Source organism: Pocillopora verrucosa, chromosome 14 (genome assembly GCF_036669915.1).
Source record: "Pocillopora verrucosa isolate sample1 chromosome 14, ASM3666991v2, whole genome shotgun sequence".
Classification (NCBI taxonomy): domain Eukaryota; kingdom Metazoa; phylum Cnidaria; class Anthozoa; order Scleractinia; family Pocilloporidae; genus Pocillopora; species Pocillopora verrucosa.
In genome coordinates this window covers 17238831-17266272 of record NC_089325.1, presented here as the reverse complement: position 1 = coordinate 17266272, position 27442 = coordinate 17238831, and the positions used below count along the sequence as shown (strand labels likewise).

Genomic DNA, 27442 nt, shown 5'->3' with positions numbered 1-27442 from the left:
GACACTGAAAGTGCTGATTACCCTCGATGGTGAAAGGGTGAAGGAAATGAACTGCTAATCCCTCAGCTCACACGATATCATTGTTGATTTACGCATGATAAACAGATCAATAACTCGCCTCAGCCTTCACTTTCGGGTAATAATTGATCTGCCATTCACTGACAAATCGCCATATTTTCTCAACCTTATCTACTAATCATTTTTTCACTTAATTACCGAGTTTGATTTTTAAAGCCATTTTCATTCATAACTGTCCAACTCGGAAGGCATGCAGTCTGCTATTTTCTGAGAACAAGGGTGGGCTCAATCACGCATGAGCGGAATATCATATATGGCTAACACAGATTGACGGTCGTACACGTGGGCAGTGCACAATGATTTGTCGGTAGATAGGTCACATGGTGGACGCACGGCCAATGATAACAAAGACAAAAACTCTATCGAATGATGTAGATTGTGATACTCGGTACGGGAAAACTCGCAAGATCCATGCAGTTCGTATTATGAACAAGAGAGATTCTAGGTCGAAAGTTGTTTAGCATGCCTAACTTTGGAAGTTAGTTAGGATAAGATTTAGACTTTTAACTGGTTCACCGAGCCCAAGTTTTTTATTTATTTGCAGTCGGTTGGTCCCTGCAGAAAATAAACCACCTCATCTAAAATAATTTATTTGATTTCCTGTGACAAAACTGACTGGCATTCTGTATTGTGTAGTGCATAATTTGCGCCGCTGATACAAATTCTCTTGTTCAGCTTTGTTAACTGTTTTACATATCAGCTTCAGAATTTCAGAAGGTTGAAGTCTTCATACCGTTACATTCCTGAAAGAATTTAATTGAAATATTCTTTTTCATTTCTACGAAAGAAGGAACCATTTAACAAGTGCTCGAGAACACTAATTTCAAGTGAAAAACAAAATAGTGTAACTGGTTTGTTGACCTTTTTTTGTTGCATGGGCGACATCGATTAACTTTTCACTTTAATGCACCGCCAGCTGCTTGTCAAAGGATAAAGACACAAACGACATTTCCATCTAAGTAATCTTCTCATATTCCTCTCCTTGAGCGGTTGTCATCTTTGAATTGAATCACGCATAAGTAGATCAAGTCGAGTCTTAGACAACAAGATACTTGTGGTCCTAATTCTCTCTGGAGACACAGCTTGACAACGTGTTTTAAGTCCATCGTCCTTTCGGAAAATTTTAATATGTCAATATTTCGCGAAAATTGCAGAAAAATCTCTGGAATTTCCAGGTGCATATGTCGGTGTTTACTTAAACAGTTTACACATTCAAATGAATAATTCCATGCACTTACTCTCTGTGTGTTTGTTTTGTACGAAAATTCAACAGTGTCCTCTTTACTAAACCTCAGCAGCGTAACTCCACTTTAAACTTGGGAGTAAAACCTCTCGAAAATTGATTTAAATAGTAGTTAGTCATGTCAACATTTAATTAGATGTTTTATGAGCCGGTTTGTTTAACAATCCTTCAGACTGAAGTGCTCGGGAACACATCAGCACATGGTTTTAAGTTGATATAGCAACTGAAACACTAAAGAAATCTTGGTAACAAGGTTTGTGCTGCTGTAAGATAATCTTAATTATTTCCGAAATGTGCTGGTTTCAAATCAGTAGTTGTAAAATCTAAGAATCTCATCTCAGATGCATCGGCTAACGGATGAATATTTTGATTCTGCAGCGAATGAATGGCAATGGATTTTGACTGCAAATGGTCTCCTATGACAACATCACAGGTACGTTACGATTACGTTGCTTGAGTTCTAATGAAAATATGTTCAAGTGATGTCAGAATTTACGCGAAATCAAGTTGAAAATAAACAAGCAATGATTTATCTAAACCTTTCAAAATAGTTACAGAAACACGGACAAAGTCTGTTTACAGCTTCGTTTAACCAATACCTTTCAAGTAATTGAACGCTTTTTAATTGTCCGCCGTCACGCTTGAGTTTCTGTCGAGCCCCATGAGACATCGCTACCCAAGTCTATTAACGTTCTCGTGTTCTTTCTTTTAATAAAACCAATATCCTGAACACCATATTGTAGGAAGCTAAAAGAACGACCCTCTTTTGTTTCTGAAGATCGTAATGGAGACAAGGTCGACAATATTCTCGATCGAGAGAGTGAACTTCATTAATAATATTGCACTTGACAGTTTGCATCTTCTTCTAAGCAAGTAAGATCGACGACAATAGCGGCCTCTCTCTTTAGTTTGTACCTGCATATTTTAAGTTTCAAAAGACTTCTAATTACAAATGCATTGTGTTTCTATTACCTCAACGAAATGAAAATGGGCAAGAGCTTGAAGCGTGAAGCTCTCAAAAAATTTTTGTGGGATCTAAAACCGACCAGGATCTAACTGTAATTGAGTAGAAGTTGCGTAAAATATCAGGTATACTTTCTCTTTTTTACTTAACTTATGGATTACACTAATAAGATCTTAAAAGCAGCCATCCCTCACCATCTTAGTTGATGCTAACAAGACTAAATTCTGTAAGTACTTATCCATAATTTTGATTAAATCTGTTTCCTGTCGAAGACAGAGGAAAACATTTGTGGATTGCAGAGACAAAGGAGTGGTTATTCCGGTTGATTTCTGTCCGTGGAGCAGATATGCGTGCGTCACTTCCAAGCCAATAAGACGTTGTCATGATGTTCATTCAGTCAGCTCTAAAAGTTACAAATGTGAATATTTGGTTTGCCTTGTGTAGATTTTATACTTAAATAAATTTGTAAAGCGAGTTTGTTTTACTTTTTGCATTAGGCATTTTGGCAAGAGATGTCGGGGGATCGTGACATCATGAGAACTGGAATCGCCGAGAGGGTTCAAGCCGGGCGCTCGCCACCGCTTAGAAGACGAAGAACAAGGGAATACATTCCAAACTCCAGATCAACACAAAGACAAGGTTATCTGGATCAAAACTTGCACGAAAGCAGCTTATTCAGTGATGAATTGACTTACGGAACCCGTGATGCTAGTGGGCGTCTTTATCCCGACGAGAATATGAACAATTTTACTCGTTCATCCAGCGAAAACCAACACCATTTGCAGGACATTTTACGAGTGATGCCCGAGAACTCGCACCTGAGCGAAAGGTATCAGATACTCAAAGCAGAGAATAAAATACTCCGTGAGCGTTTGCAAAATGCGCTACAAAGGGAAATGAAGGCACTTAAGACATTTAAGAGACTTGCTAAAGAAAACAGGCAACTTAAGCTGAACTTAAGAAAATACGAGAGAACATTGCTTGGATTCTACGACGATGACACAGGTACGCGGTCTATTAGAATTAAAATTTTGTAGTGTTGGGAAAAATTGCGATTCTACTGCCCTGAATTTTTCACCGGCTTTAAAAAGGGAACAAGCAAATGAACAAGGAACCTCTCTCAGTCAACAAATTGTACCTGCGATTAGCGATTTGCGTTTTGTTTGTTTACAACAAAAATGTTTCGCTCAGCAAACAAATTCATTAATGAAGTATTCGTGATAACTCCTGACAGCTTCAAAAGAAAATAACATTAATTGTTTGTGTGGCTTGCTTGCAATAGTTCCGCTTCTAATTATGTATCAAAGGTGTCATTTTTACCCACTTAAATGTTCTTATGAATGCATCGGTCATAACACGTTTTTTTTCTTTGATTGAATCTAAACGAATCAAACTGAATAGAGCGGCGCACTTTTATTTCAGTAATGTATTCAAGTAACTATTTTTTTGCGTCTCGAATTCTCAAATCAGCCTATTTCACATTCGGCACGGAGAGAGAAAGCGGCAAAAGCGAAGATAAAATCTGCGGTATTGTATCTTAAAGAGTTCAACTTTTGAGCTCTAAGACCATGTACGATGTTGATTTTGACACAGTTTAACTCGATATACTAAAGAATATTTCTATCGGTCACTTATATCGATATGATTGGAAGCCTAACAAACTTTTTCACGGTCGAGTCCAGAAAACATGATAAAAACCTATGACAAAGAAATCTTTTGTGCCTGGAAACCACTGCGCTTTCATCAGTTTGGTAAAATTGTATGAACACTTTTTCCACTTTTCATTTGTTTTTGTTGTAAATTTTGTTTTTTCTTGATACCTCTTGCGCGCTAAACGCCATAGCAATCTTCGCCATGGCCGGATAAACTGAAATCTAATTTAGGCAATAAGCTTCTTAAGCAAAAAATCTTATGGAAATTTCGCTTACATTTTTCCACTTTTGCAAACAATTATCGTAATCGTATTTCACCTTCTGTGAGTAAAATTAGGGTGTTCTGCAGACACGTTTCCAGAATCATATTGTTTAAGAATTGGTATGAATGTGGAATGAAGGAAAAACGGTGATTGGGTAAAAGGATTGTTTACTTTGTGAACTTTTCAGTTGGGCTCATCCCTACGAGTCGTGGCTTACTCGTCTGTCATTTTTGGAGTTACAGCGAAGGATTTTTTTAGGCTGAAATATGCTCTCCTTAAAAATTACGTAATGTGTATCTCAGTAAAACTGACGATTTGGCTCAGTAAAACCCTTCGCTTCATTCAGTTTAGATTCAATCTAAGATAGCCAAATGAAGAAAAGAAAGCACACGAGGAATTTGAAAGTTGCTCCAAAATCCATCTAACTTGCGGTTCTTTCATTTTATTTCTGTTCATTTATTTCTTTTGAAAACCATTTCCTGTTTTTTATCACTTTGTGCTGTAGCTCAGTCTTTGTCTCAGACCACGTTCCAACGAGTGGGTGTTTTTGAGACGTGAGCAGGATATTTTGACCTTTGATCGACTTATTGTGCGACATGAAAGACTTGATCCAGAGTAAATCTTTCGAAAACAAATGTTTTGTCAACAGAACTTAAAGTTTCCTTGGATCATTACATAACTTACGTCACTTAGCAGTTTTCCTTATTAAAGTGGAATTTACTCAAAGCCCTTAACAGCAAAAATACAAAGCGATAGATTGAAGAAATTGCTTATATAACAACCTGAAGTCACTTTGCGAAAGTAATTCATCATGCCTCTATAACATTAAACAAAACTTCAACATATTTTGAATGCAAATTGCAAAAAAAACAACAACAAACAACAACACATTTTGGATCAGTTGCCAGTGACTATGCCCAATTGCCTCCTACACCTTGCGGGGAAATAAAATGTTCAGAACAGCTAGTGTCGGAATGAACAGAAGCAGAGCCGTGATGGTCCCACCACGAACTGCTGATGATTATGGAGTAATTAAACTAAAACTTCGTGCTGTAAGGTCGCAGAGTGTGGCAGGGTTACATTATATTTATCTTACAGCTGAAAGGCCCCAGACAACCAGCGAACGCTATTCTGTCGCACCACTGGCAGGTGATCACGATTGAACTGATACATGTAAAGATATGCACGTCTTTATTAACCAGATGAGTTCTTTTCATATCGTTTCATCGTAAAATATACTCTAAAACATTGTTAAGATATTATACGCCGTATAATTTTCGAGAAAGAGGAAACGAAGTAATCTCAACTTTTAAAATATTGGATTTCTTTTTTGGCTGATTTTGGATCAAGTCGATCTCTTAAAAACAATGCAAAATAAAAGTAGGAAGGGCTTTTTCATTTTATTTTTTACGAACAAACGCGACCACGAACATATATTTAGCAATTCAACTATTATAAAAAGACCATTTTACTTTTAGTCTGTAGACTGTGGAGTGTTTACGTGTCTGTGCATACATTTTACGATTAGGGATTCATTGATTAGACACATCCCTTTTAATGCCACGAGCGTATAAGCGTATAATTAGCATGTAAAATTAAATTCTCTCTAAAGCCTTGGCCTTGATTGTTCAAAGGTTGGATAACCCTATCCACAAGATAAATCTCTATCCGGTGGATAGCGTAATACATTTTATAATCACTTATCTGCTGGATAGCGATTTATTCGTTGGATAGCGTTATCCGCCCTTTATACAACGGGGCCCTAATCTTTGTAATATTTTCTTTTTTAAGTGCCAAATATTTCCAGATCGTTCAAAATCACTCGTTGCCCCTGAGCTGTAAAATAGTTTTATGACGCACAGGGAAGTTTAATTAGTCATGGCTTTGTTTTAATGATAACAATTACGTGATTAGATGATAGTCAGTTGTACCTTTACCGCAGACCAATTATTGTGATCTTAAATAGTCATTAGCCCTTAAGAAGAGTGTTATATAAATATTCTGGATACAAAAACTTTTTCTGTTTCAGTCTCAAGTACTGGGCTTCGTGAAATATTCTGTTCTCCGTTTGCGCGGTCCGTTTCTGTATTTATGTCATGTAACTTTGGCACATCAGGACAATTTACTATTGTATTTTTTTTCGCTTACCGTACGAAAGGCACATTTGCGATAATGAAAACTGTAACGATCGTCCATTGACCATGTATCGTCCTGACTGACATGCCAAAAACTTCGTTTTAGTCCCTGATTTCTGGAATAACGAAGAGCCAACTTGCATTAAATAATGGTCCATAATATGAAACTTGCAATTGTCTGTTGTGGCATAAATGTGAAACAGCTATCAATATCTGTAGAACTGTGTGTTTATTAATGTGTATGCCACTGTGGTATTTCTTGAATATTCTATGGACTCGATTAACAGGCCATGTTTACTGCTTCGCCAATGTTGCACATAGAGAGAAGCACCTACATGCCGCTTCGGTCTTCAAGGGTCTTGAAAGACTTGACCACAAAGTATCATCTCATTCTTCATTAAAACTACAATAGGTGACCTCGATAAATTTATGAAATAGCAATAATATTTTAAAAAAAGGAAATATGATCCCTTTATTTTTTCAAAGTAAAAAATCTCCATATGAGATACCTTTAGCCACTTCAACGGCAAACTACGTGCAGCTAGTTTAGAATATAACTTTAACGCATCGATGAGGATTCTCAGAGACAAATTGTTTGCGTTTGAAACAAATCAGGTGTTACAAAGTCTTAAAGTTTTTATTCTTTTCTCAAAACGGTTTTCAAAGTTTTACGTTGAATCGCATGGCTCCTATCTGTGATTTTATTTAGATTCAGACCACAGTGAACATCCAAAAGATCCAGACTTTGGCGCCAATCTAACACAGGAAGACAGCACAGTGTTACACGGGGAGGACCTCTGCAACGGGCAAGAATCGCCAGAAAGAGACTGCAATCAGACACCTCAGCCTTTAAAAGAAACTAAGAGTACATCCACATCAACTGAGGATATAATTTTAACGGGTAAAGAAGATAAATGCACATCAACGGATGATTTGGAAATTTTTGGACTAAAAATGGAGTCTGTTGAAAGCTCAGACACTGAGAACAACGACGACAAGGTGCCCGAGTGTGCGGGACCTGAGTACCATGCTACAAGTCTGACTGATGCAACAAAAGTACAGTTCTTGCAATCTCAGCTACTCGCCATGCGAACACAAAGTGTACAAGAACGAAGGAAATTCAGCGATACTCGACGATATTGGACGGATCCCGTAATAGCTAACAATTTAGGTGTGAAGGAACTGAAAAGGGCGTCCAGTTCACCGAGCTTACTGGGTGAGTCAGCTATTTCCTGAGCAGCGGTTACTAAAGTAGAAATAAACTTGTCGTCGAACAACATAGAATCAGCAGAGGGCGTAGGTTTCAGATGGACTCACTATGAAATCCTATTCCTTCCCATCCAGACCACTCATTCAGCTTAATTAATGTTTTTAAAGTTATTTCTTGGAATTTGAGGAGGTAATAATAATAATAATAATAATAATAATAATAATAATGATAAAGAGTCAAACAAGAATACGTTTTTAGTTATTGGAAGATCCTGAGTGCGATAAAGGATGCCAAATTGTCGCATTCTATAAAGATTCTATACAGACTATACATTCTATTTGCTCATGATGACAAGAGATTATAATCTGTTGATGTTGACTAAAGTTTTTAAAATAGTGTTTCACCAACAGATAAAGCGATGTTCTTTGTGGTTCAAATAGAAACACGTTAAACAATAAAACTTCATTTTGCAGATGGATGTGGCGAGAACACAACAGAGAAAAAGAATCTCCATCGTAAGGATGCTGCGTCGATCCCAAAACGACGCGTGTCGGACGGCAATGATCCTTTCTCATCTGATTTTATTCCTCGGTCGCGACCATCGTCATTTAATGATGGTGAGCTTAGCACAGTCCCCGAGGTGACTATTTCTCAAGATGAAGAGTGTAATGACAGTGAAGACAGCTCCAGATCACCTTCTCCTAATTCAAGGGTAGGGTTCATCTTCAACTTCAGAGTCACCCTTGACGTCTTATTTTTCTTTAATCAATGATTCTAAGTAATATTGTCTTTTCTTACCTAAAAAAAAAACACCTTCAAGAACTGAAGTAAACAGCGGTCTTTATTTTGTGTATGTCAACTCAATTATAAGGTATCTCGTTTTACGGGGCCGTTAAGCTACCTTCTCAAACTCATTAATAATTCATGCTGAGAAAACAAAGGAAATTACAACCGTAAAGGAGGTTTGGATATGTGATCTTAATTATCATAAAATTTGGTGAACTTTTGCTTTGATTTTCTCCTAGAATCATCAATGGTTTGAGAAGCTATGTCAAACATTCGAAAGGGTGTTTCATCCGATATCCAAACACCTTGAAGTTGGTTAAAAAATACTCGGCTGCGTCTCATTTTTTCAACCAGTTCTCAGTGTTGGATATCGGATGAAACACTCTTCCTCGTGTTTGATATATTACGTGACCTTAGAGAAACGGCCTCAGTTCTGATCCTTTCCTGATCCATTTCACAGCATTCTCAAGATGATCTGGCGTCAAGCTCCTCGTCGCCAGTCCCCTCTCCCATAAGCGTGGAAAGTCCAGCTTCCCAAAGATCACCGCGGGCGTCTCCATTCATTCTGGACGTAGACTCCGTAATTAGTGAAAGGCACCAGGTGAGGGACCTATTTTTCTTATCATAACGCTGAAGTTCTGGCATCTTTGACCCATTAATTGCAACAGAAAGTCGAATAATCTTTTCATAGATCAGTTATTTTTATTTGACGAATGCAGTTCAAATCCTAAAATATAGTAAAACACGGTGATTCCAACTGGTTGGTACGTGGCAAGGCAGATCGAAGCAGCATGTGACTGTTGGCTGCCTTCAGTTTTGTTCTTTTACTAACGAACGACAAAAGGCATGAATCAGCTTTGATTTTAATCCACTTACTTCTTCATATCAGTAGAAAACTGCGAAAAGTTGTCTCTATCATCAAAATGTAGACATTTCCCTTTGAATACATTGAAACTTTGAAACAGAAAGAGGAAAATTCCTTTCTGATCGTTTCCTATCAACTCCATGCTCCACCCCTCTAAAAACAGCCGAATAAGCAGAAACATGCGTGTCTTAAGAATCACTTCATAGCTTTCTAAAAAGTTTTTATAGATCGCCCTACACAGGTTTTTTTTTTGATACGATAACAACATTTTTTTGATGGGAAAATACAGATTCATGACACAGAAATTTTAATTTCGGCCCGCCGACTATTTTCTAGAAACTTCTGGCCGAGGCTCCAGCCTCACCCAGTCCACAACCAAGTCCAGCCGGAAGCCCTCAAACAAAAAGAAAACTGGCTCATACAGTATCACTTCCACAAACGTCAGTTCATCATTACTTGGGTATGCAGGGACAGAGCAAAGACACTGTGGACAAGAACGACCCACCACTAACGGTACATATTCGAGTTATCATTTGCGCTTGTTTCCGTCAATAGAATACTCGACTGATGTTATGGTATCGCGACGAGTATTGTACTTTGACCTAAGAAATTTTTCTTTGCTTGCGAACGGAAGTTGAAAGGAGAATCACTTATGTCCAGGATTCAAGAAGCTTTTAGAATTTTTTCAATTTTTTGAAATTTTCTTCAATCCTATTTCCCCTCCATCTTTCTTTCTTGACTTTCTTTTAATCTGAAATTTGAGAGCCTGGGCATGTAGTGGAATGATGTTAACTCTCAAACTCCCATGGGTGATAAAGACATAATTTTTTCTTACAATATCAAGCAGACAAGTGATGACAATAACAAAAAATATCGTATAGGTGATTATTAATTGATCCAATACCATATTCTCCAAACTAATATCATTATAATTGTATGGAAGACAGTGTGGAAAATAACTAATGAGATCTTGGGAGAGAAAGGGTTTAAAGTAATTTAAGAACTGTCTGTCAAATTTTAGCGCCGGTCAAGAAGGAAGTCAATTGATGACGATGAAATCTACGTCAAGAAAAACCGTCAAACGTCTGTGTCACTGGTAAGAGAAACGTTACTGTTGGCGAATGCCCCTCTTCAGTAAAGCTTAACTTTTAGCTCGACTGCCTTTTTTCGTCAGAAATTCGAAGGTGACATCGAAAGAGAAAACGCCGAGAGTCTGGCAGCAGACATTGCAGAGTTTCTAAACAGCCGCAAGAAACGATCCCGAGCGGATACAATGCCGGTAAAAATACACTTGAACTCTCTCTTTCCTGCTATGTATACGGACAAAGTAGATTACATAAAGGCCTTTGATCGGGCGTTCTGCTCATCATGAAAGGACGGTTTCAGCGACCACCTTTATTACTCTGGATAAAATTCTTAAGTATAAAAACTATTGCTATAAATTCCGGCTTCGCATACATCATTTGAAAAATATTTTGTTCATTTCAGAGCCCGCGAACCTCAAGAGAGGAAGAACTAAAAGGAGAAAATCAGTCAGCGGACGAAGAGTAAGCAATATACTATCTAAGTTCTAGATAAGCAATCTATTATTGAACCATCAGAAAGTTTGACTGAAAAATAATTTAAGAAAGAAGAAAAGGTCAGACAAGTTTGCTAAAATGCGACTGTTCTCTCTAGTGATGCTGTCTTCACTCCAGCGCGTTCAACGCGCGCACGACGAGGCTCCGCTGTGGTGTCCATGCCTGGGGACCACTATCAAATGGACCTTCATGTACTCAATGTTACAGGAGAGGGGATTGGTAAGAAAAAACAAAGAATGCATGATCCAGCCATGTTGTACTGCTACAGTACATTATTTAATAGTAACCCTGAGTAGATCTATAGTCATACAACTGAAAGGATACATACTAACACGCATGTGGATAATAAACATGTGGATAATACATGGTGAAAAAAAGAGTCGTTTGATGATTCGATATTTTTTATTTCATTTTTGCCAATCGATTTATTAATTCACATTCAATACTTTCTCTTTCAATGAAAATTCACAGGTAAATCGACATCTAAAGTTGAAGTTTCGACCCCAGTTGTGGAAATGAAGAACAATAAAAGCTATGAAAACAAACTTACATGAAAAAGGGGCGATTTATTTTTCGTTAAGCAAGCCTAAATGTCTGCATGAAAGATTGTCAAACTACTTTAGTTTCCATGAATTTAAATGAAAATCTCTAAGTTCAAGGAAATTCATAGGAGAGATTAAAAAACTGCGATGAAAAAGGTTAATGACCTTGGTAAATGTGAGTCGGTTACTATAGAATCTTTTAATCCTTTACACCCTAACAACAGTATGTATATTCTCCACAATCCTCTTTAAACACTTCCTGTGGTATTACCACTGGAAAATTTGTCAAACAATCAGGAGCATGCTTATTTAGTTAACGATCATATTCAGGGTGATATTGTAAGGAAAATTAGATGACAGTCATCCGTATGGGTTTAAGAATTATTTAAGACGGCGAAAGAAAAAACTGAATTCGTGAGAAGCCATTTAATAAAAAAATTAATTTTCTGTTACAATATTATTCACACTTTTCGTAAGTAAAAAGAAATGACCGGAAATAAGCACAATTATGATGTAGACCTGGTGTGTATTCTGTTCATCATTTTACTGCATCGAACTTGACATTTCGTAAACAAAAAAGGCACATGAGATTATGTATGTACTATTATATATCAGATTATGAAGCAATTTTTTGTCAGCCAATAGGTCAAGGAGACACATAGAAAGATTCTGGTTTTCTAAAGTATTTAACAAGAGTTCTAGCTCTGGAACATTCTGTACAATGGCCAAAGCGGAAACACCTTTATCAGCTTACAAGTATATTCGTGGAATGTCGAGTGTGTTTCGAACCACAAGAGCAAATTGCAATGGAGGATAACTCATGTGAACGCTCATTATCAGTTTTTATCCATCCTAAATTGCTTTGTCTGAAGATTCCACCATTCATTTTAGTTTTACTGGTCTTTGGGTTTTCTTGTGTTCTATATCAATTAACTATACTTCTGCGATGCGCCTCAACTAAATATTGCTTTTTTTAGCGGTGAAAGCGTTTTTAAAATTGCATGACGAACCCCCAAAGCTGATCAAATTTGCAAAGTTCTGATCACGTTTGATAACCTCTCGGTTACTATAAACACGGAGAAACAAAGTAATTTAAGAACTGTCTGTCAAATTTTAGCGCCGTTCAAGAAATTTTTTAATTTCATCGTCTTCCGCTCTACGTTCAGAGGAACTGGTTTCCGATCGTCCGCTATCATTTCTAATTATAGAGAGATCGTTACCTAGAAAGTTCGATTTTTCTCTGAAACTTCATAGAGCTGACCGCTGGTGACCGTTGTTCAAGTTGTAGTTAGTTATTGGGAAGGTTTCGCTTGTGAACGTGAAACAGTAATGAAACATGGGTTTCATCGGACGCGTTATCAACACTAATTTGCAATTCTGTGGTACGGTATCAGAATCAACAAATTACCTTAATTTGCTAGAATCGAAGGACATGCTTAATTTTTTGTACTCTTTTTTAAACAAAAAGGAAAGACACTGAGTGTTATCCGCGAGAAGAAGGAGCTCTCAGGATCATCTACATCTCTCAACAGCATAGGTTCGTAAAACAAGTCGATTTAAAGCATAATGTATGAATTATCTGCTGAAATGTCGTGACTAGTCTTGGGATTTATGTAAACTTTTTGTCTGTTAATACTGTGACACGAGGTTTATTTTGATATGAGCTTTGCCGACATTTCTGTGAGGACTGCTGACACCAGAGCTTATATTTCTCTATATTTCCTTTTTACGATTGCAACTATATCCTGACCAAATTTATGAATATCTGTTTTCAGACCCAGACAAGAAATCACGATGGTCTATTCTAAGAAGAAATAAGAAAATGGTAATTATTGGAGACTGTTTTGATTTCAATCGACTTCCTCTACGTTATTGATACTGCCCGGCGTTTTACTCGACATTAACCTTTTTTGCTTACTTTGATCTCGATAGTTGCTACTCAAAGATAAACAACCCAGACAAGGGGAAGATTTCAAAGAAAGTTTGGCTCGCATGAGGGACAACCCAAAAGCCATTGTAACACACGAACTGGCTGAGTTTAAGGTTAGTTAAGAAGCAAAGCACATGAATTGGTTACGGCCATCAACTTGTTTTGTTATTTTTAGAACACCCAAACGTGACACTGTAGCCTTTATCATGTCTCGAGTGACACTTTAAAAAAGATATTGCAAAATACAGATAACAAACTCATGATCACGTATTCAAACTTGACAAACGGAGTACAAAAAGTGAATGTTGGTCCCTAAACAATTGAACGGTGTTCTCAATAGAGTCGGATATTTTGGTGAACTTTTTTATTTACAAAATAAGAAAGCCAATTGTATCTTTTATGCAAGACTTTATGTAGAACTGTTGTCGATATAGTCACTCAGGGGCATTGAATCAAAGTTCCTGTGATACCTTTAATCTGGGTAATCTTGTTTCTCTAAACCCACTGAGCCAATCTTATCCGCACTGATAAACTACATACATGAAGATGATTGCTGAGAGAGATCATTTAAACGGCCTCGTTTGCACGTTTGACACAAACGTTTACGAAATGGCCCAGTTGTTGTGGGGCAGAAGGGGCTGGCCACTGGGTCCTAAATTCATTCCATTACTGCGTTAACAATTCTTGGCTTTCAGCGAAAGCTTGGATTTTTGTCGAACGGTTCCTGTGTTCGACACGTTTACCCTAGCGCGTGATAAAGGTTTTGAATTAGTGCCAATTGTTTTTTTTTCAGTCGTAAATATTTCATATACATCATCGCATGCCAGTCAATACATGTCTTAAAAGCAACAAACTTTCAAAAGTGTGGTTGTGTTTGTCATTTGAAGCTGAATCAATCTACACTTTTGTTGAAAAGACATTTCATCTCAACAAAAATTAGGGCATTGAGACGTGATGGACCTTTTCGCTTTTCAGTGATTACTACAAATCGTCCGTGAAGTAAGACAAATATCTTTAAAAATCGGTTATTTTTTTTAAACTATTTTTTTCTTTTAAGATATCAGCAACTTCCTGCATATTTTAGCACCACTCCCACACACGGATACACATACCCACACGCAAAATTCTAGTGCTGTTTTTTCTTACGAATTCTCGTAATTTTTCAACATCAAAATATTCATGCAGCAAAACTGTTGATAGAGAATAATTTCTCATTAAGGATGAGAATTCTGAACTGTCATGACAAATTCATAAAACATGAAATTACGATCTCGTCCTGATTTCATATAATCATAAATTTAATTTTCCGCTTGGCGTTTTCTTGTTGTGGCAAACTTAAACACTTCCAAAATCAATTGATGATGTTATGAGTCAAAGAAAAAAATCTGAATAAAATCTAAAATCTCTGAATGTCTTTTTAATTCACAGAATAGTCACTGGACGCAGCTTATGGGTCAGAGCACAGAGAACTGTCCGAGGAGGCCTCGGTCTGATGGTATCAGAGCGCTGTCTGATCATGAGACCAAAAGACGCGAAGCAGTATGGGAACTGTTTCATAGCGAGGTCATTTACCTGATGAGTCATCTACTGGTTCTTAAAGAGGTAAGACTTCTCTGCGTAAAGTTTGCAAGGAATTACCGGGACCCAAGGCGTACTTATTTCATTCCCTGCCGTTATTTTGGGGACCTGTCATAAAGCGTCGCGGGGGAAGGCGGGGGGGGGGGGGGGGATTTTGGTTGTGTCACGATAACATTTATCAGATCCTCCTATAGGGCTCCGTAATACTCTTATGGTCCCCTCCTAGTTGACCGTAATTCTTAGTCAATGGCAATGACTGACCCCCCCTCGGTTTCTCCTGAGAACCGTGCGATACCCTCCCCTCAAGGCGATAAAAAAATTACTGGTTCCAAATATGTCTGAGTACAACCTACTGGCTTCATACAACACTTGTTGTTTCACATATTCTATCTTTCATTCCCCTTAACTTCAGCAATTTCAAAAGTTCCAGTGGTAAAATTCTATTTTCTAAGAAATCTTCTCACCAGTTGTGTTCTGAAATTGAATTTTATCACAAATTTTTTTTCTATATTTTCTATTTGTCATTGTTTCATTTTTCATCCATCACCACAGGTGTTCCTTGAACCTTTAAAAGAGATCCAGCAAATGGCGCATTTACAGCATGTGGACGTCAATAAGATCTTCTGTAATGTTCAGGACCTGTGTGAGGTAAAACCAGTAGGACACTTTGGGTTCCTTTATACCAACAGTACTCCTAACATTCCTCACTTCAAGGCAACAAGCTTTGAACTTGAAAGCTGAATAAGCACACTTGTTACACGGATTTACCTTCCCTCTTTCAAAGCGAGGAAAGTTTTTGGGTTTGTCTGATGTTCCGAGAAATCTATCGATCAAAGTGTACGATATTCTAGAAGTAATAACTATAGACAAGAGAATATCACTTGAGACACTTTTGTGAAGGAAACATAATTGGGAAGCTGAAATAAAGCTTGACATTTAATTTTTACGGAGAAAGATCCAGGGTCAGAAAAAACTCACAGTTGCATTGTTTCAGGGAAGCATTGGCTCGTTCACACGCACATACAAATATTGAACTTAAGATTACACTGTAACGATGACTCCAAGTATCGAAGAAGTATTATTCTTTAAGAGGGACACCATATTCATAATTCTTGTGAAAAACACTTTCATCGTTTGACCGTGTTATAAATTTCCTTTTCATAACATTCGTTTTACAGGTCAGCACTCGATTCGCAAAGAATCTTCTGCGTGTATTCCAAAGTGAACAACCCACACAGTTTGGAAGTACTGCTTCTGTTGTTTCGGCTTTTACTGAGGTTGGTATTTCTACCATATTGCCTTTCCTACTTTGCTCTCATTCCATTTTGTTTAACTGCCTTGTGAGACTTCACCTTTGTTTTCTGTCGTTTTTCCTTAACAGTTTAGTCGAAAGGTTCACCCGCAGTATCAGCGATATTGCTTGAATTACTCCAAAGCCCTTAGTTATTTGGATTCCCTGAAGAAGGACGAAGACTTCCAAGAGTTTATTAAGGTAAAACTTAGTTTTCTGCACTGCATTTCGAATTTTTTTCCACGTATAAATCCTGGTTGTCCAACCCAGAAAGACTTCAGTCTTTCAATATTTATAGTTATAAATCACGTGAAAGCAACAGTAGAAAAGGAGTTTGAGGTAGCTTGATAGTGAGCGATTGGTTCATTGGCCCAGAAATTGTGCGTCGTGTACGTACGATACGGACGCAGGGGATACGTAAAATGATAGGCAAGAAACAGTATTACTCCAGTCTTACTATTTTGACAACTTTTTTTTTCGTTTACCATTTATACTTGTATTCATCTTTAGTGGTGTGAGTCCGACAGTAGATGTAATAGACTCCAAATCACAGATCTTTTAGTGGCACCACTCCAACACCTTACAAAATATCCTCTGCTACTCAAGGTATGTATTAGAAGCATTTAAAGGAGACTTTTTCTCTAGCAACCATAGTATTTTTCCTTCTATCCTTCAAACGTATGAATGAAAAGTTACCAGCTGACACGTCTTAGCTTCTAAGAGTAACCTAGCCGTTAAAATCGTCTTAAAATGCGCTAAAAGTTCAACTACATTTGGGACATGTTGGCGGCGTTCTTAGTAGAATTAGCACCTTCGAGAACAATTTTCGGAAATGGAGGTTACGGTTTGATATATCAAAATGCGGTCATTGTCATAATATTTTAAATACCTTTTAGTAGCGGAAATGAAAATGATATAGTTTCTGGGATATACTTCTCCTTTAAAATAGACATGAATACCGAAGAAATAACTTTTAAATTCATGAACAATCTGTCACTGAATCGGATGATTCTATTTTACTTACAGAACATCAGAAAAAGAACTGCTGAGGGAGATGAGCAACATGGTTCTCTTTCGTCTATCATCAAAGCAGTAGAACTTTCAATACGTAAGTAAATGTATTTGCTGGTTAATTAACCAATGCTATTGCGACAGTACGAAATGACATTGATTCAGAACATGACATCCAATTCGGGCTCAATTTTTTTCTTGCAGAGGAATTAGAAGGCAAAGTGAAGTCCCGCGCAAACTATGAAAGATTACAAGAACTTCAAAGTAGTTTAGTTTGGCCTTCCATTACTGAGCTGGATCCAAAGACATATGTACCCGAGGTGAGATGTTGTTATTTATTTCCAGAATAACTGAGACAAAACGTATGCTCAGATTCTTTCGTCGAAAATCTATCGTTTATTGATGAACTCATGGCTTCCGATAAGAACATTAAACCGCACGTTCAAATAAAAGTTCCTTGTCATAGGTGAAACACCCAAACACTTTTTCATGTTGCCCTACAGTTGAAAACTACCAAATGACTATATCTGCCTCTTAGTTGTCTTTGGATGATAACTTCGTTTTGTAAATATTCTGTTTTTTTCTGTGTAGTTTTTGAGAGGAATATTATCAAAGCAACCCTGTGAAAGCCTATTAGCAAGTCCAAAAAGACAACTGCTGTACGAAGGACCTCTCATGTTAATTGGTAAGTTATCGCCTAAACTTGTACGTAATTGTCACTGGCTCACAGCGATTTCTGAACCGAATACTCATGGAGAACTATATTGTGAAATGTAACTGAAACATATGGCAAATCCCAGACAGAATTTGATCAATTAAAACATTCTGACTCGGCAAACGAAAGGTAGAACGATTGTGTTTGGTTGAAATGCTCAGTTAACACACGTACCCAACTTCTTTCGATGCCTTATTCTCTTTCAGAAAACGCCAAAGTCGATGTTTATGCATTCCTGTTCGACGACATGCTTCTTTTAACCAGATTCAGAAAACTTCCTCTAAAAGTAAACAAGGTATGAAACGAGAAAGAGTTTGTATTATCTTGTATTTGAAGATTTCGCAATTTATTCTATTCGGGAAGAAATGAGAGAACATCAAAATTTTATAACTCTATATCTTAGCATGTTGTTGATTATGGTTCATATCTTTCATTTGATCAGAAACTGAATCTGGCCGGAATGACAGATAGTCCCCCACCCACTCCTCCCGTGGTCAGACGCAGCATGTCGGGAGCGCAATACACAGTTTACAAACAAGTACGTAATTCAAAATGCGTAAGACACATTATCTTTACTCCTAAACTCCATAGCTGTGCTTTAATAGTTCTCTCTGTTTAAGATAAACAGTGACGTGATTCTGAATAGTTCATTTGATCAGGAAACGAATCAATTCCAAAGAACTAGCGTGTTCTTTGATGAGTGATATGGTTTATTAAATCTTCTGAGAATTGCTTTTCAAGTTATACACGATGCTCAGTGTTGTTCACTCTGTCAATCTTTCAGCCAATACCACTGGACAGATTCATTATTATTGATGCCGAAGCCACACATGCAGGTAATTGTTTTCGTAACACTTGTGAAAAATATTTTTTGCGAATCTATATATTCTTTAAGAATGAGGGATGTGTTTCACGTTGACTTGACATCTGTTCTGTTGTGTTCTTTTAGGAAGCACGTTAAAGAACTCGTTCATAATAATCCACTACAGCAGATTTAAACAAACAGTGGGATTGTACACGCTACAAGCACCGTCACAAAATCTCAAGGTAACATCGTGTAATGAAATTTTGTAAAATTAAAAAACTGTGTCCGTCCTTTTCCTTAGATTTTCCAGCAACGGTAGGAAAATAAACTATTGTGTGCTGTTGCAAACTTTCTGATAATTTTTTCCCCAAATTACTCACAGGAAACCTGGACAAGCACACTGAAAGCCGCTCAGAGTAAATGGTCAGAGGCGGTGGCACTTGAATTGGCTGCGGAAACAGAAAAAATGAGCGCCTTTCAGACTATCAGTGAAAAAGAAGTTGAACAAGAAACAGAACCTAACTCCCCTGACGACACAACCTTGAGTCAAACTCAAATGCTGTCTTATTACAAACCCATTGAATCACAGTGTTGACGATAAATTTTACTATAACCGTCAAAGTGCGGGACATTGGTAGAACTGTTCTTTATACTGTTTGCGGGGTCACAGACAGATTACACGTCTCGATACAGACGAAGAAATTATAAAGAATGCCTCGCCACAAACAATTGATCCAATCACTGCTGATCAACGAGGTCATAACAAGCGTAATAGAATGTTTACAATTGGACATCCATGTGTTTTAGAAAACAAACGAACTGTAAATAATGAACATAAAAAAAAAAATTGTACGTGGTCTATCGAGACACATCACACATGTGTTTCGCAATTTATTGAAGTGGTATTTCCTCCCCAAGCAGACCCAATCAAGACCCAAGGCTCGACTATTAAACAGCATAACCATACATGCATGGTCACTCTTGACTAGATTTGAAAACTTTCGTTTTGTTCAATATTGTGTACATATGTTCTTTGCGGATGTAGAGTAATCTCCACATTCAAAAGAGAATTATGCGCGTTTATTAATGGCTCAAATGTTAACTGATGTTAAATCTGATCATGATAAAGTGAAAATTTGACTCCATATTACCACTAAGACATTTTTGTACAAATCAGGTTAATTTTTTGTTAATCAGTTGATTTTGTAAAATACGTTCTAGATAGGGAATGTGAAAGTAGACATGATAATCCCAACGAAATATCTCAACATCATTAGTGTCTTTTTTATTGTATTTAACTTTGTAACTGTACCAATAATCGTACATTGCATAATTTTAGATAGATGGAGGGCTATGATTATAACAAGATTTCCCGTCCACACTACCTAACACTTAAGAATCTCTTCTGTTCCATGGAAAAATCATCAGTCAATAAATACACCTTACTAACTCTTCACAACTTTGGGCTGTGACGCTGGTTTTTATACACAATATCAGAGGCCGCAGTGTGCCTCCCCCCCCCCCACCGAAAATAAAAGTTAATCACTTCCTCAGTTTGTGGGTTATAGCAACCATCAGGTAGCAGGAGCCGATTTCTTGTTTGGACATAGTATAACTAAGGGATTTTGTTGGTTTTAAGCGCATCCTTGAGGACAGAAAAGAAGAAGAACTGCGAATAATATCACATAAACGTAATCAATTCTCAAACTATCCTAAAGTTATGGATTTGTCCTCCTCGAACGAGGTTGTTTTATTCCTCGCTATAAGTGCGATCTCTCGAGTATAAGGGGGGGGGGGGGGTTTTCTTTCTCCAACTTCCAAAAAAACGTTCATCGACTCAAGTATAGGGTAATTTGGGTTATTGTAGGAAGAAATCTGAGACACGAGCTGCTCAGAGGCAAGCTCAGCAGAAGGCAAGAGACAATGAAACATGCAGAACAAACTCCAAACGAATTTGATGAACACACCACATGCTTGTATTAGCTAAAGCCGGTGACGGGTAAAAACCTCGCCAGGAGACCCACTTCTGGTGTAGATTAATCAGGAACCCAATTCGTAAACGGAATTCAGGTACGCATTCTGAAGACGAATTGTGGTAATTTTAATGGCCAACATTCGCCTAGGTCCTCGCAATTGCTGTAGAACCGAGTCCCCTCCATCAGCCAATGTGAGGCACCCTATTTATTTGAGTTACTTTGATCCTTATGCATCAGTATTTTGTGCAAAATCATCTCTGTCCTCTGTCTCGTCTTCTTCGTCATCTTCCAAACTGCACAACAATGCGTCATTTTCGTAAGTTGGGAAAAAATACCTGGAAATGAAAACAGGCACATTTTATCGATTTTCCTGACGTGTAGTCCTTTGCATGAATTATGTATTGTTCCTATTGTTTGTGTTGCGACCCTGGGGGAAGATAGCTTGAGCAGACTCGCTGAGCAAAGGGTATCAGGAGTCTTGGATCACAATAGCATCTTGTTAAATGTACCACTGCCTTGCTGTTACAACGTCTACTAAATCCAGCTACAACTCCAACTGCAACCAAATACTATTACCAAAAAGCTGCGCGCTGATTTTTCCAATTGGCTGTGTTTTCATAACCATGGGAGCTAACACCACACCTGTGCTCTGTGCGAGATAGCGGCACATAGGACCGTGTAATAAACAATCTGAAGCACTAATAATTTAGAGAGAAAACACTCACAGATGAGTACCTTGCGCCGATAAAAAGTCCAAAAGTTTCATGCAAATAAAACACAAACAGTGAAAACTATAGAAACATCGAACTCTAGAACGTATCAACAAGAAGCCCAGAAATATCTAACTACATAAAATTTCAATTACATAACATTTGTAAAGTGAACTAAAAAGTTCAAAATTAAGGAGATAAAAACTCACTGTGGTTGATCCCACACCGTACGGTCTTCAGGTACAGCGAAGTGTTGAGCTTTTTTCATGTGTTCTAAAACAGCGACCTTGTCTTGGAAATTCTCTTGACACTTAATACAGTTATTTTTGTAAACCTGCAGAAATACAGTAGGGACTGGTTAATGATAATGCCCTCTTATCGAAGTTTCGTTCCACCCACCATGACTGACCTCCCAACCAACCCACTATAAAGGTAACTGTGAAGAACAGCTTCCCTCAACCGACTGTCGGCCAACAGTCGGCAAACAATCGGTCGGCCGCCGGCAACAAAGTTCTCACGGTGTTTGACACCAAAAGATCAGTAGAACAAAACAAAACAAAATAAAAATCAAGAAGTACACCGATAATGTTGAGATTCAATGGCGGAAAAGAAGTCCGGGGATTTAAATCGCCGGGGTCGGTCCAAATCCGCTAACGGACTGATATGAACATCTTCTAGGACACTGGTCTAAATCTGTGTAGATCAAGCGCTTGCAACTGACACTGCACATAAACATATACCTGTCTTCTTATGTAATTGACGATTTTAACTTGGTGATAAAAGTCCAGACCTAATTGAAAAAAATAATAATTTAGACCTTTTAGCATGTTCATAAATAAATGTCTATGTACAAATATAATGTGAATTAGCTATTATCACTGATTGACAATTTTACTATCAAGATTGACTGACTGATTAATTCACTTCGTTCAGCCAAATTGAGTTTGTGTTGTAGGTTTCTGTAACATTTAATTAGCTCCACGAGCTCCAAAGACACGAAGTTACCCCAAGGTATGAAGAATATTGAATTTGACCTTGAACGCTAAGCTATTTAAAGCTGTCTGTCAGAGTGTAAGGGTTAAACCTTATACTCGAAAGATCCTCTTATAGTGCATTTTGATCGAGTTTCGAAAAAGCAGAACCAAAACCAAAGTAATGACGACGGCAAATTACAACATGAGATAACATGTCATGAAGCTGATGAGAACCCCAAGGTAAAATCAAGCAAGTTTCCCTAACCACGGGAAAGAGGTGCAGGTTTTCTGGACCAATCTAGCAATTTTCTTAGCGAAATGTTGTCCAATTCCTAATATAGAATTTACTGTTTTACACCCTCAATATGAAAGGGTTGTACATTTTGATCATCTGTTAACTGGAAGGTGAATCAAATTTTGAGGAAAACTGTTCGGAGTTTGAGGGTTCAGAGTGCTGTTTTTAATTAATATCGACTTTACTATTATACTGCGGTTGTTGATTAAACTGTTGCCATACATCAAACTTACCAAAAGAGCTCTTAATAGTGTAAAAATCGAATAAATGCTCCTCCTAAGAGAGAGAGAGAGAGAGAATGTTGTTCAACGACTAAGTGAAGACAAAACAATGAACGGTGACAATGTTTGTAGGTAGAATCAGCAATGTAATGCGTGCTTCAGGGCAGTAAATATCAACTGGTGTATGACAAATATCAAATTCTACTTTTTTTGACAGTCAATTATGGACACTGGCTTCACCTCTATCTACATGTACGTGTACCTTCATGTGCTGTAGAATCTCATTAGTGGCAGGGCTAGAAGATTCACAGAACAAGCAAACACACGGTGGTAAATCACCCTTCCAGTCACTCCAGTCACTGCCGAGAAATTATTTTTGGTATTAATTTATCAGTGGAGGAAAACAGGGCAGCCTCACCTTGTTTGTTAATTGATTTAAATTTTTGCAAACTGAGACACTCAGCTTGAAGGAGAGACTTCAGGCCTATAACCCATTGTCTGTTGGTTTGTTGGTTTGTGATTTAGAGAAAAAATTAAACTGATACCTTTGATTTTTCGGTTTTTTGATTAGTATTAAACGTTCACACAGACCCTTAACATTGATGTGGACACAGGAGAAACCTCTTGTTATCGGGAGACTTTGGATGGTGAAAGAAACATGTTTTTGAACAAAAGTTTAAATATTAACTACATAGAATGTATAACATGTTGAGAAAAATATTGAATCACAAATTACCAGTGTACAACAGGATAGAATGTTACACCTTTAGTTACTTGATTACACGTGACAATTAGGGGTTAAAGGCACTGCTTTGGTTAACAGCAGCGCTGGAATTCAGCCAACTATCATGAAGTTTGTTATGATGGGGAGCCAATTGTTCCAAAAATATCAATCGCTATTGATAAAACTCAATCTTTAGTGCTAGTATATCAATCGCTAAATATAGTGAACCAGTCTCCCGCTTGTTATGCAAAGATAAACCAATCAAATCTTGCTTACTTTCTTGAAATCTGATAAGGGACATTAAAATGAGAATAAAGGTAAAGACAGACCGGCACGGACTCCCCATGTGGCTTTTGTGGTCGCGTCGCATTATCGCCTTCAAATTACATTTTTGCTCTCACAAGCGTGTTTAAAGGGATTTTCCTTGGTAAGAGATGATCGGAGGTTTTGTAAAAATTGTTGTCAGCAAGGGCTGATTGTGTATCAGACTCAAATGCTCCATCAGTATTTGTTTGAAATTTTTTATTTTTAAGGATTAAGCCGTGTGGTACGTTGTCACAAAAGGCAATAAACGTTCGTGACCTTTTGGCTTTTGTGTACGTGTAAAAGCTGATTATCTAAAGGCAAAGTTGACCCCTGATAGAGACCTCTCTATGATGTTTTCCGGTTACCCTCTTGCTTTGAGGCGTTGTTTAAATTTCAAAAGGCCCTCTTTAAATGTTTCTTTCGAAGAGTTGGTTCTAGACAATCCTATTGCTTCGCCTTTAATGAAGCCATATTTTACGCGTGATGGGTGGCACGAAGCGAAGTTCTCGGTGACGGCTTGTAATGGGTTTTGAAGTCCAAGATGGGATCCGAATCTTTCTCCTTTAAACAATCTGTTATCAAGGAAAGTGATTTGGTTCTCTGATATTTCGGCCGTGAATTTGATAGTAAGGTGGAAATAAGCTCGTTTAATAAACCTATCTACCTCTTTTCTGTCGCAATCCCAAAGGGAAAAAACGTCGTCTATGTAACGTCTCCATTCTCTTGGCTTGGTTTCGCTTTGTAAGATTAATTTCGTTCCAGTTTCCGCCATAAAATTATTGGCAAATGACACTACCATTTTCGTACCCATAGCGGTTCCGTGTGTTTAGAGGAAGTTCTCCTCACTGAATTGAAACGAATTTTCTTTAAGAATTGAGCCAAGCATGTCCCTAAGGTAGTGCGTTAGGATAGGTGCGTTATGGTTGTGAAACTTTTCGTATGCTTCACATACTATATTCGTTCCTTCATCTTGAGGTATATTTGTACAAGCTAGGAACGTCCATTGATACTAGAATAGTGCCTTTGCCTATCTTGTTTTTTCTAAGAAGTCGATAGAAGCAGTGGTATCCAGGATTGTTGCATTTGCGCGATAGGCTGGAGTAGTGTCTCCACAAAAGATGATATTCTCTCAGTAGGGCCGTCACGACCTGAGATTAGGGACTTTAGGCAGTCAGGACGGCAACGCTAAGGAAGACTCCGATTAAAAAAATGAATTTCTGCCTTTAATTAGAATTTCAAAAATGGCTGCATTTGTTTACCGTCTCATACGGTACCACACCTCAACTTCAGCATAGCGTATAAAAGAAGCGTTGAGTTCTAAATGGAAATTAAAATAATTTGCCGTCGCGGTTTTGGTTCCCAGACGACTCAAATTGTGGTGATTTCACGTTGTTGTTTTGCAGAAGACGGCTAAGAAAGTACAAAGTTTTAATACGCACGTGCTGAGCTACTGTTCTGCCAATTAGATCTTTTGTTTTTCCACGTCCTCGTTGCCGTCGTGGTTTGCTTAAGGTCCTTATTATAGATCTACCGACCGGTATAGGTTTGTGTATTTTCGTGAACGTATAGGATATTGGGATTCTAGGCGGATTGGGAGTTTGTGAAAGCCATTTCTTGGTCATGTCATCAATGTGTTTGCCGCAATTCATTTGGTCAATGGTCCCATTAACCCTTGCCTGTGTATTTTTGACTATCGATGCTCTAAGAGGTTTGTAGTGAACTCTGTTGTTGAGTTGCACTTTGCCGGGCCTCTTCCTTTTTTTCTATCTTATTAATTGTAACTGTTGTTGTACCTTTGTCTGCTTTTTGGAGGTTTAAAGCAGAGTTGTTTTTCAACTCTTTTAGAGCCGTGACCTCATTGCGTGACAAATTATTTTTCGGCTTGGTTTAAGTGATCTCTGCAAGCTGTGCTTTGACATTTTCCAAGTGGCTCTCAAGTCCCTCTCAAGGGCAATGGTAGGCTGAACAGGTGGCATCCAGTTTGATTTAACACGAAACGGATGTGGTTCTTTGTTTTTTCCGATCCCAGCGCACTACCTCAGGGAAAAGTTTGGTTTATGAGAGAAAAATATTATGAAAGCGATAATGCGGCGCTACCGCAAAAGCCACATGGGGAGTTAGTGCCGGTCTGTCTTTACCTTTATCCTCATTTCATTGTCACTTATCAGATTTCAAGACAGTAAGCAAGATGTGATAGGTTCATCTTCGCTTAACAAGCGGGAGATCAGTTCGAGTTAAAATCGTTAACAAATCGATTCTAGCACTAACGACTGAGTTTTATCATAAGCGATTGATATTTTAGCACTAACGATTGAGTCTTGTCACTAGCGATTTATATTTTGGCACTAACGATCGAGTTTTATCACTAGCGATTGACATTTTAGCACTAACGATCGAGTTTTACCTCTAGCGATTGAAATTTTAGCACTAACGATTGCGTTTTATTACAAGCGATTTCTATTTTTGGCACAAATGGCTCCCCATAAATCTCTGAATGAAGGTAGTTGATAACATAATGCAAACCTAAAATACTTTGAATGCCTTTTCAATTGCATTTGTTATTAACCCATATGAGGCCAATAATATCCTTAAAGATGAAAAATCGATCAATGAAACTTACTCTTCGTCACTCTTATCAGTTTTAGAGTCTACATCTTCTTCCTCTTCAATTTCATTTTGAATGTCTTCCCAAGTTTTTCCCAATTCCTTTTCGTAAAGAACAAATACAACAGCAAAATTATCATTGACATGTTGTTCATCGCATGACGAGGTTACCTTTCGCAACAGGAAAGAAAAAACAAAATTTGACATTACCCCTCAAAACTTACAAATGATCTGGCTTCTAAATTGTGAATGTCCTCTTAATATCAATTAACAACAATAACCAAAAACGATCCAAGTCCTTAAACCTACCAGATAATTTATGACATAAAATCGATCATATTCTTTATTCTTGGGGTTGATTTTCTTGTGTTGTTTCTTTCTCATGTGATCTTTGAGTGCTGTTCTGTCTTTGAATAACTTCTCACAAAATAAACACTGCAAACTTAAAGAAAATTACTAGAAGCAAGTTTTATTATGCTTTATGAGTCTGTAGAGCAACATTTAGACTCACTTCTCCCAAAAGGAGTCCAAGAGGTCTACATTGGCATATTCATATCAAGATAAGAATAAGTAAGACTTGACTAGAGTTCAATTATCAATGTTCATTTGTCTTCTCAAGTAGCACAATCTATCTGAACTATTTCTATTTTAAGTTTTGAATTTCACCACATAGTTTTGAGGAAATTTGAACTTGTAATTCCTCTGATGTTCAGGTTTCTTCAAAACTTTGATTACAGAGAGCATAAATGATCATACTTTGCTTTCCAGTTCACTTGTTTTGAACTTTTGGTGTAACAGGCAGTGAAAGCAGACCCACAATACACAAGATAATTAAAATTTTCTGATAAAATTGAATTTAGAAAACATTGCTGTACATTTGCCTAATTTCTGCATGAACAACGCAGGATATTTTTCAACCTTATGACACTGATAGTGGTGGAAGTGTTCATCATCATTATCATCATTATATCATAATCATGTCAA

At 37.6% G+C, this 27442-nt stretch overlaps 2 protein-coding genes across 7 annotated transcripts in view; one reads left to right on the top strand and one right to left on the bottom strand.

Annotated features, from left to right (window-relative positions):
- LOC131772430 (rho guanine nucleotide exchange factor 28) overlaps nucleotides 1-20107 on the top strand; it is a 30277-nt gene extending 10170 nt beyond the window's left edge. For 4 of the 6 annotated variants that reach the window (XM_059088333.2, XM_059088338.2, XM_066161134.1 and 1 more), the window contains exons 2-27: nucleotides 1700-1754; nucleotides 2783-3290; nucleotides 7045-7551; nucleotides 8019-8257; nucleotides 8792-8932; nucleotides 9533-9709; nucleotides 10218-10292; nucleotides 10371-10475; nucleotides 10685-10743; nucleotides 10874-10995; nucleotides 12787-12855; nucleotides 13094-13143; nucleotides 13251-13361; nucleotides 14677-14850; nucleotides 15379-15474; nucleotides 16005-16103; nucleotides 16208-16318; nucleotides 16628-16723; nucleotides 17144-17225; nucleotides 17333-17448; nucleotides 17720-17813; nucleotides 18050-18138; nucleotides 18286-18381; nucleotides 18628-18679; nucleotides 18793-18890; nucleotides 19031-20107. In XM_059088333.2, coding sequence (XP_058944316.2) covers nucleotides 1707-1754; nucleotides 2783-3290; nucleotides 7045-7551; nucleotides 8019-8257; nucleotides 8792-8932; nucleotides 9533-9709; nucleotides 10218-10292; nucleotides 10371-10475; nucleotides 10685-10743; nucleotides 10874-10995; nucleotides 12787-12855; nucleotides 13094-13143; nucleotides 13251-13361; nucleotides 14677-14850; nucleotides 15379-15474; nucleotides 16005-16103; nucleotides 16208-16318; nucleotides 16628-16723; nucleotides 17144-17225; nucleotides 17333-17448; nucleotides 17720-17813; nucleotides 18050-18138; nucleotides 18286-18381; nucleotides 18628-18679; nucleotides 18793-18890; nucleotides 19031-19243 — 3627 coding nt within the window. In that variant the 5' untranslated portion in view covers nucleotides 1700-1706 and the 3' untranslated portion in view covers nucleotides 19244-20107. Of the gene's footprint in view, nucleotides 1-1391; nucleotides 1575-1699; nucleotides 1755-2587; nucleotides 2704-2782; nucleotides 3291-7044; nucleotides 7552-8018; nucleotides 8258-8791; nucleotides 8933-9532; nucleotides 9710-10217; nucleotides 10293-10370; nucleotides 10476-10684; nucleotides 10744-10873; nucleotides 10996-12786; nucleotides 12856-13093; nucleotides 13144-13250; nucleotides 13362-14676; nucleotides 14851-15378; nucleotides 15475-16004; nucleotides 16104-16207; nucleotides 16319-16627; nucleotides 16724-17143; nucleotides 17226-17332; nucleotides 17449-17719; nucleotides 17814-18049; nucleotides 18139-18285; nucleotides 18382-18627; nucleotides 18680-18792; nucleotides 18891-19030 lie in introns of those variants that run through there. The other 2 variants (XM_066161135.1, XM_059088345.2) reach the window with 2 other exon arrangements.
- A 494-nt stretch (nucleotides 20108-20601) lies between these two features.
- LOC131772464 (zinc finger protein 277-like) overlaps nucleotides 20602-27442 on the bottom strand; it is a 12691-nt gene continuing 5850 nt past the window's right edge. The window contains exons 8-14 of the mRNA XM_059088355.2: nucleotides 26768-26900; nucleotides 26475-26560; nucleotides 23087-23183; nucleotides 22837-22879; nucleotides 22075-22124; nucleotides 21544-21668; nucleotides 20602-20959 (exon numbers count right to left, since the gene is read on the bottom strand). Of these exons, the coding sequence (XP_058944338.2) occupies nucleotides 20851-20959; nucleotides 21544-21668; nucleotides 22075-22124; nucleotides 22837-22879; nucleotides 23087-23183; nucleotides 26475-26560; nucleotides 26768-26900 (643 nt within the window). The 3' untranslated portion in view covers nucleotides 20602-20850. The remainder of the gene's footprint in view (nucleotides 20960-21543; nucleotides 21669-22074; nucleotides 22125-22836; nucleotides 22880-23086; nucleotides 23184-26474; nucleotides 26561-26767; nucleotides 26901-27442) is intronic.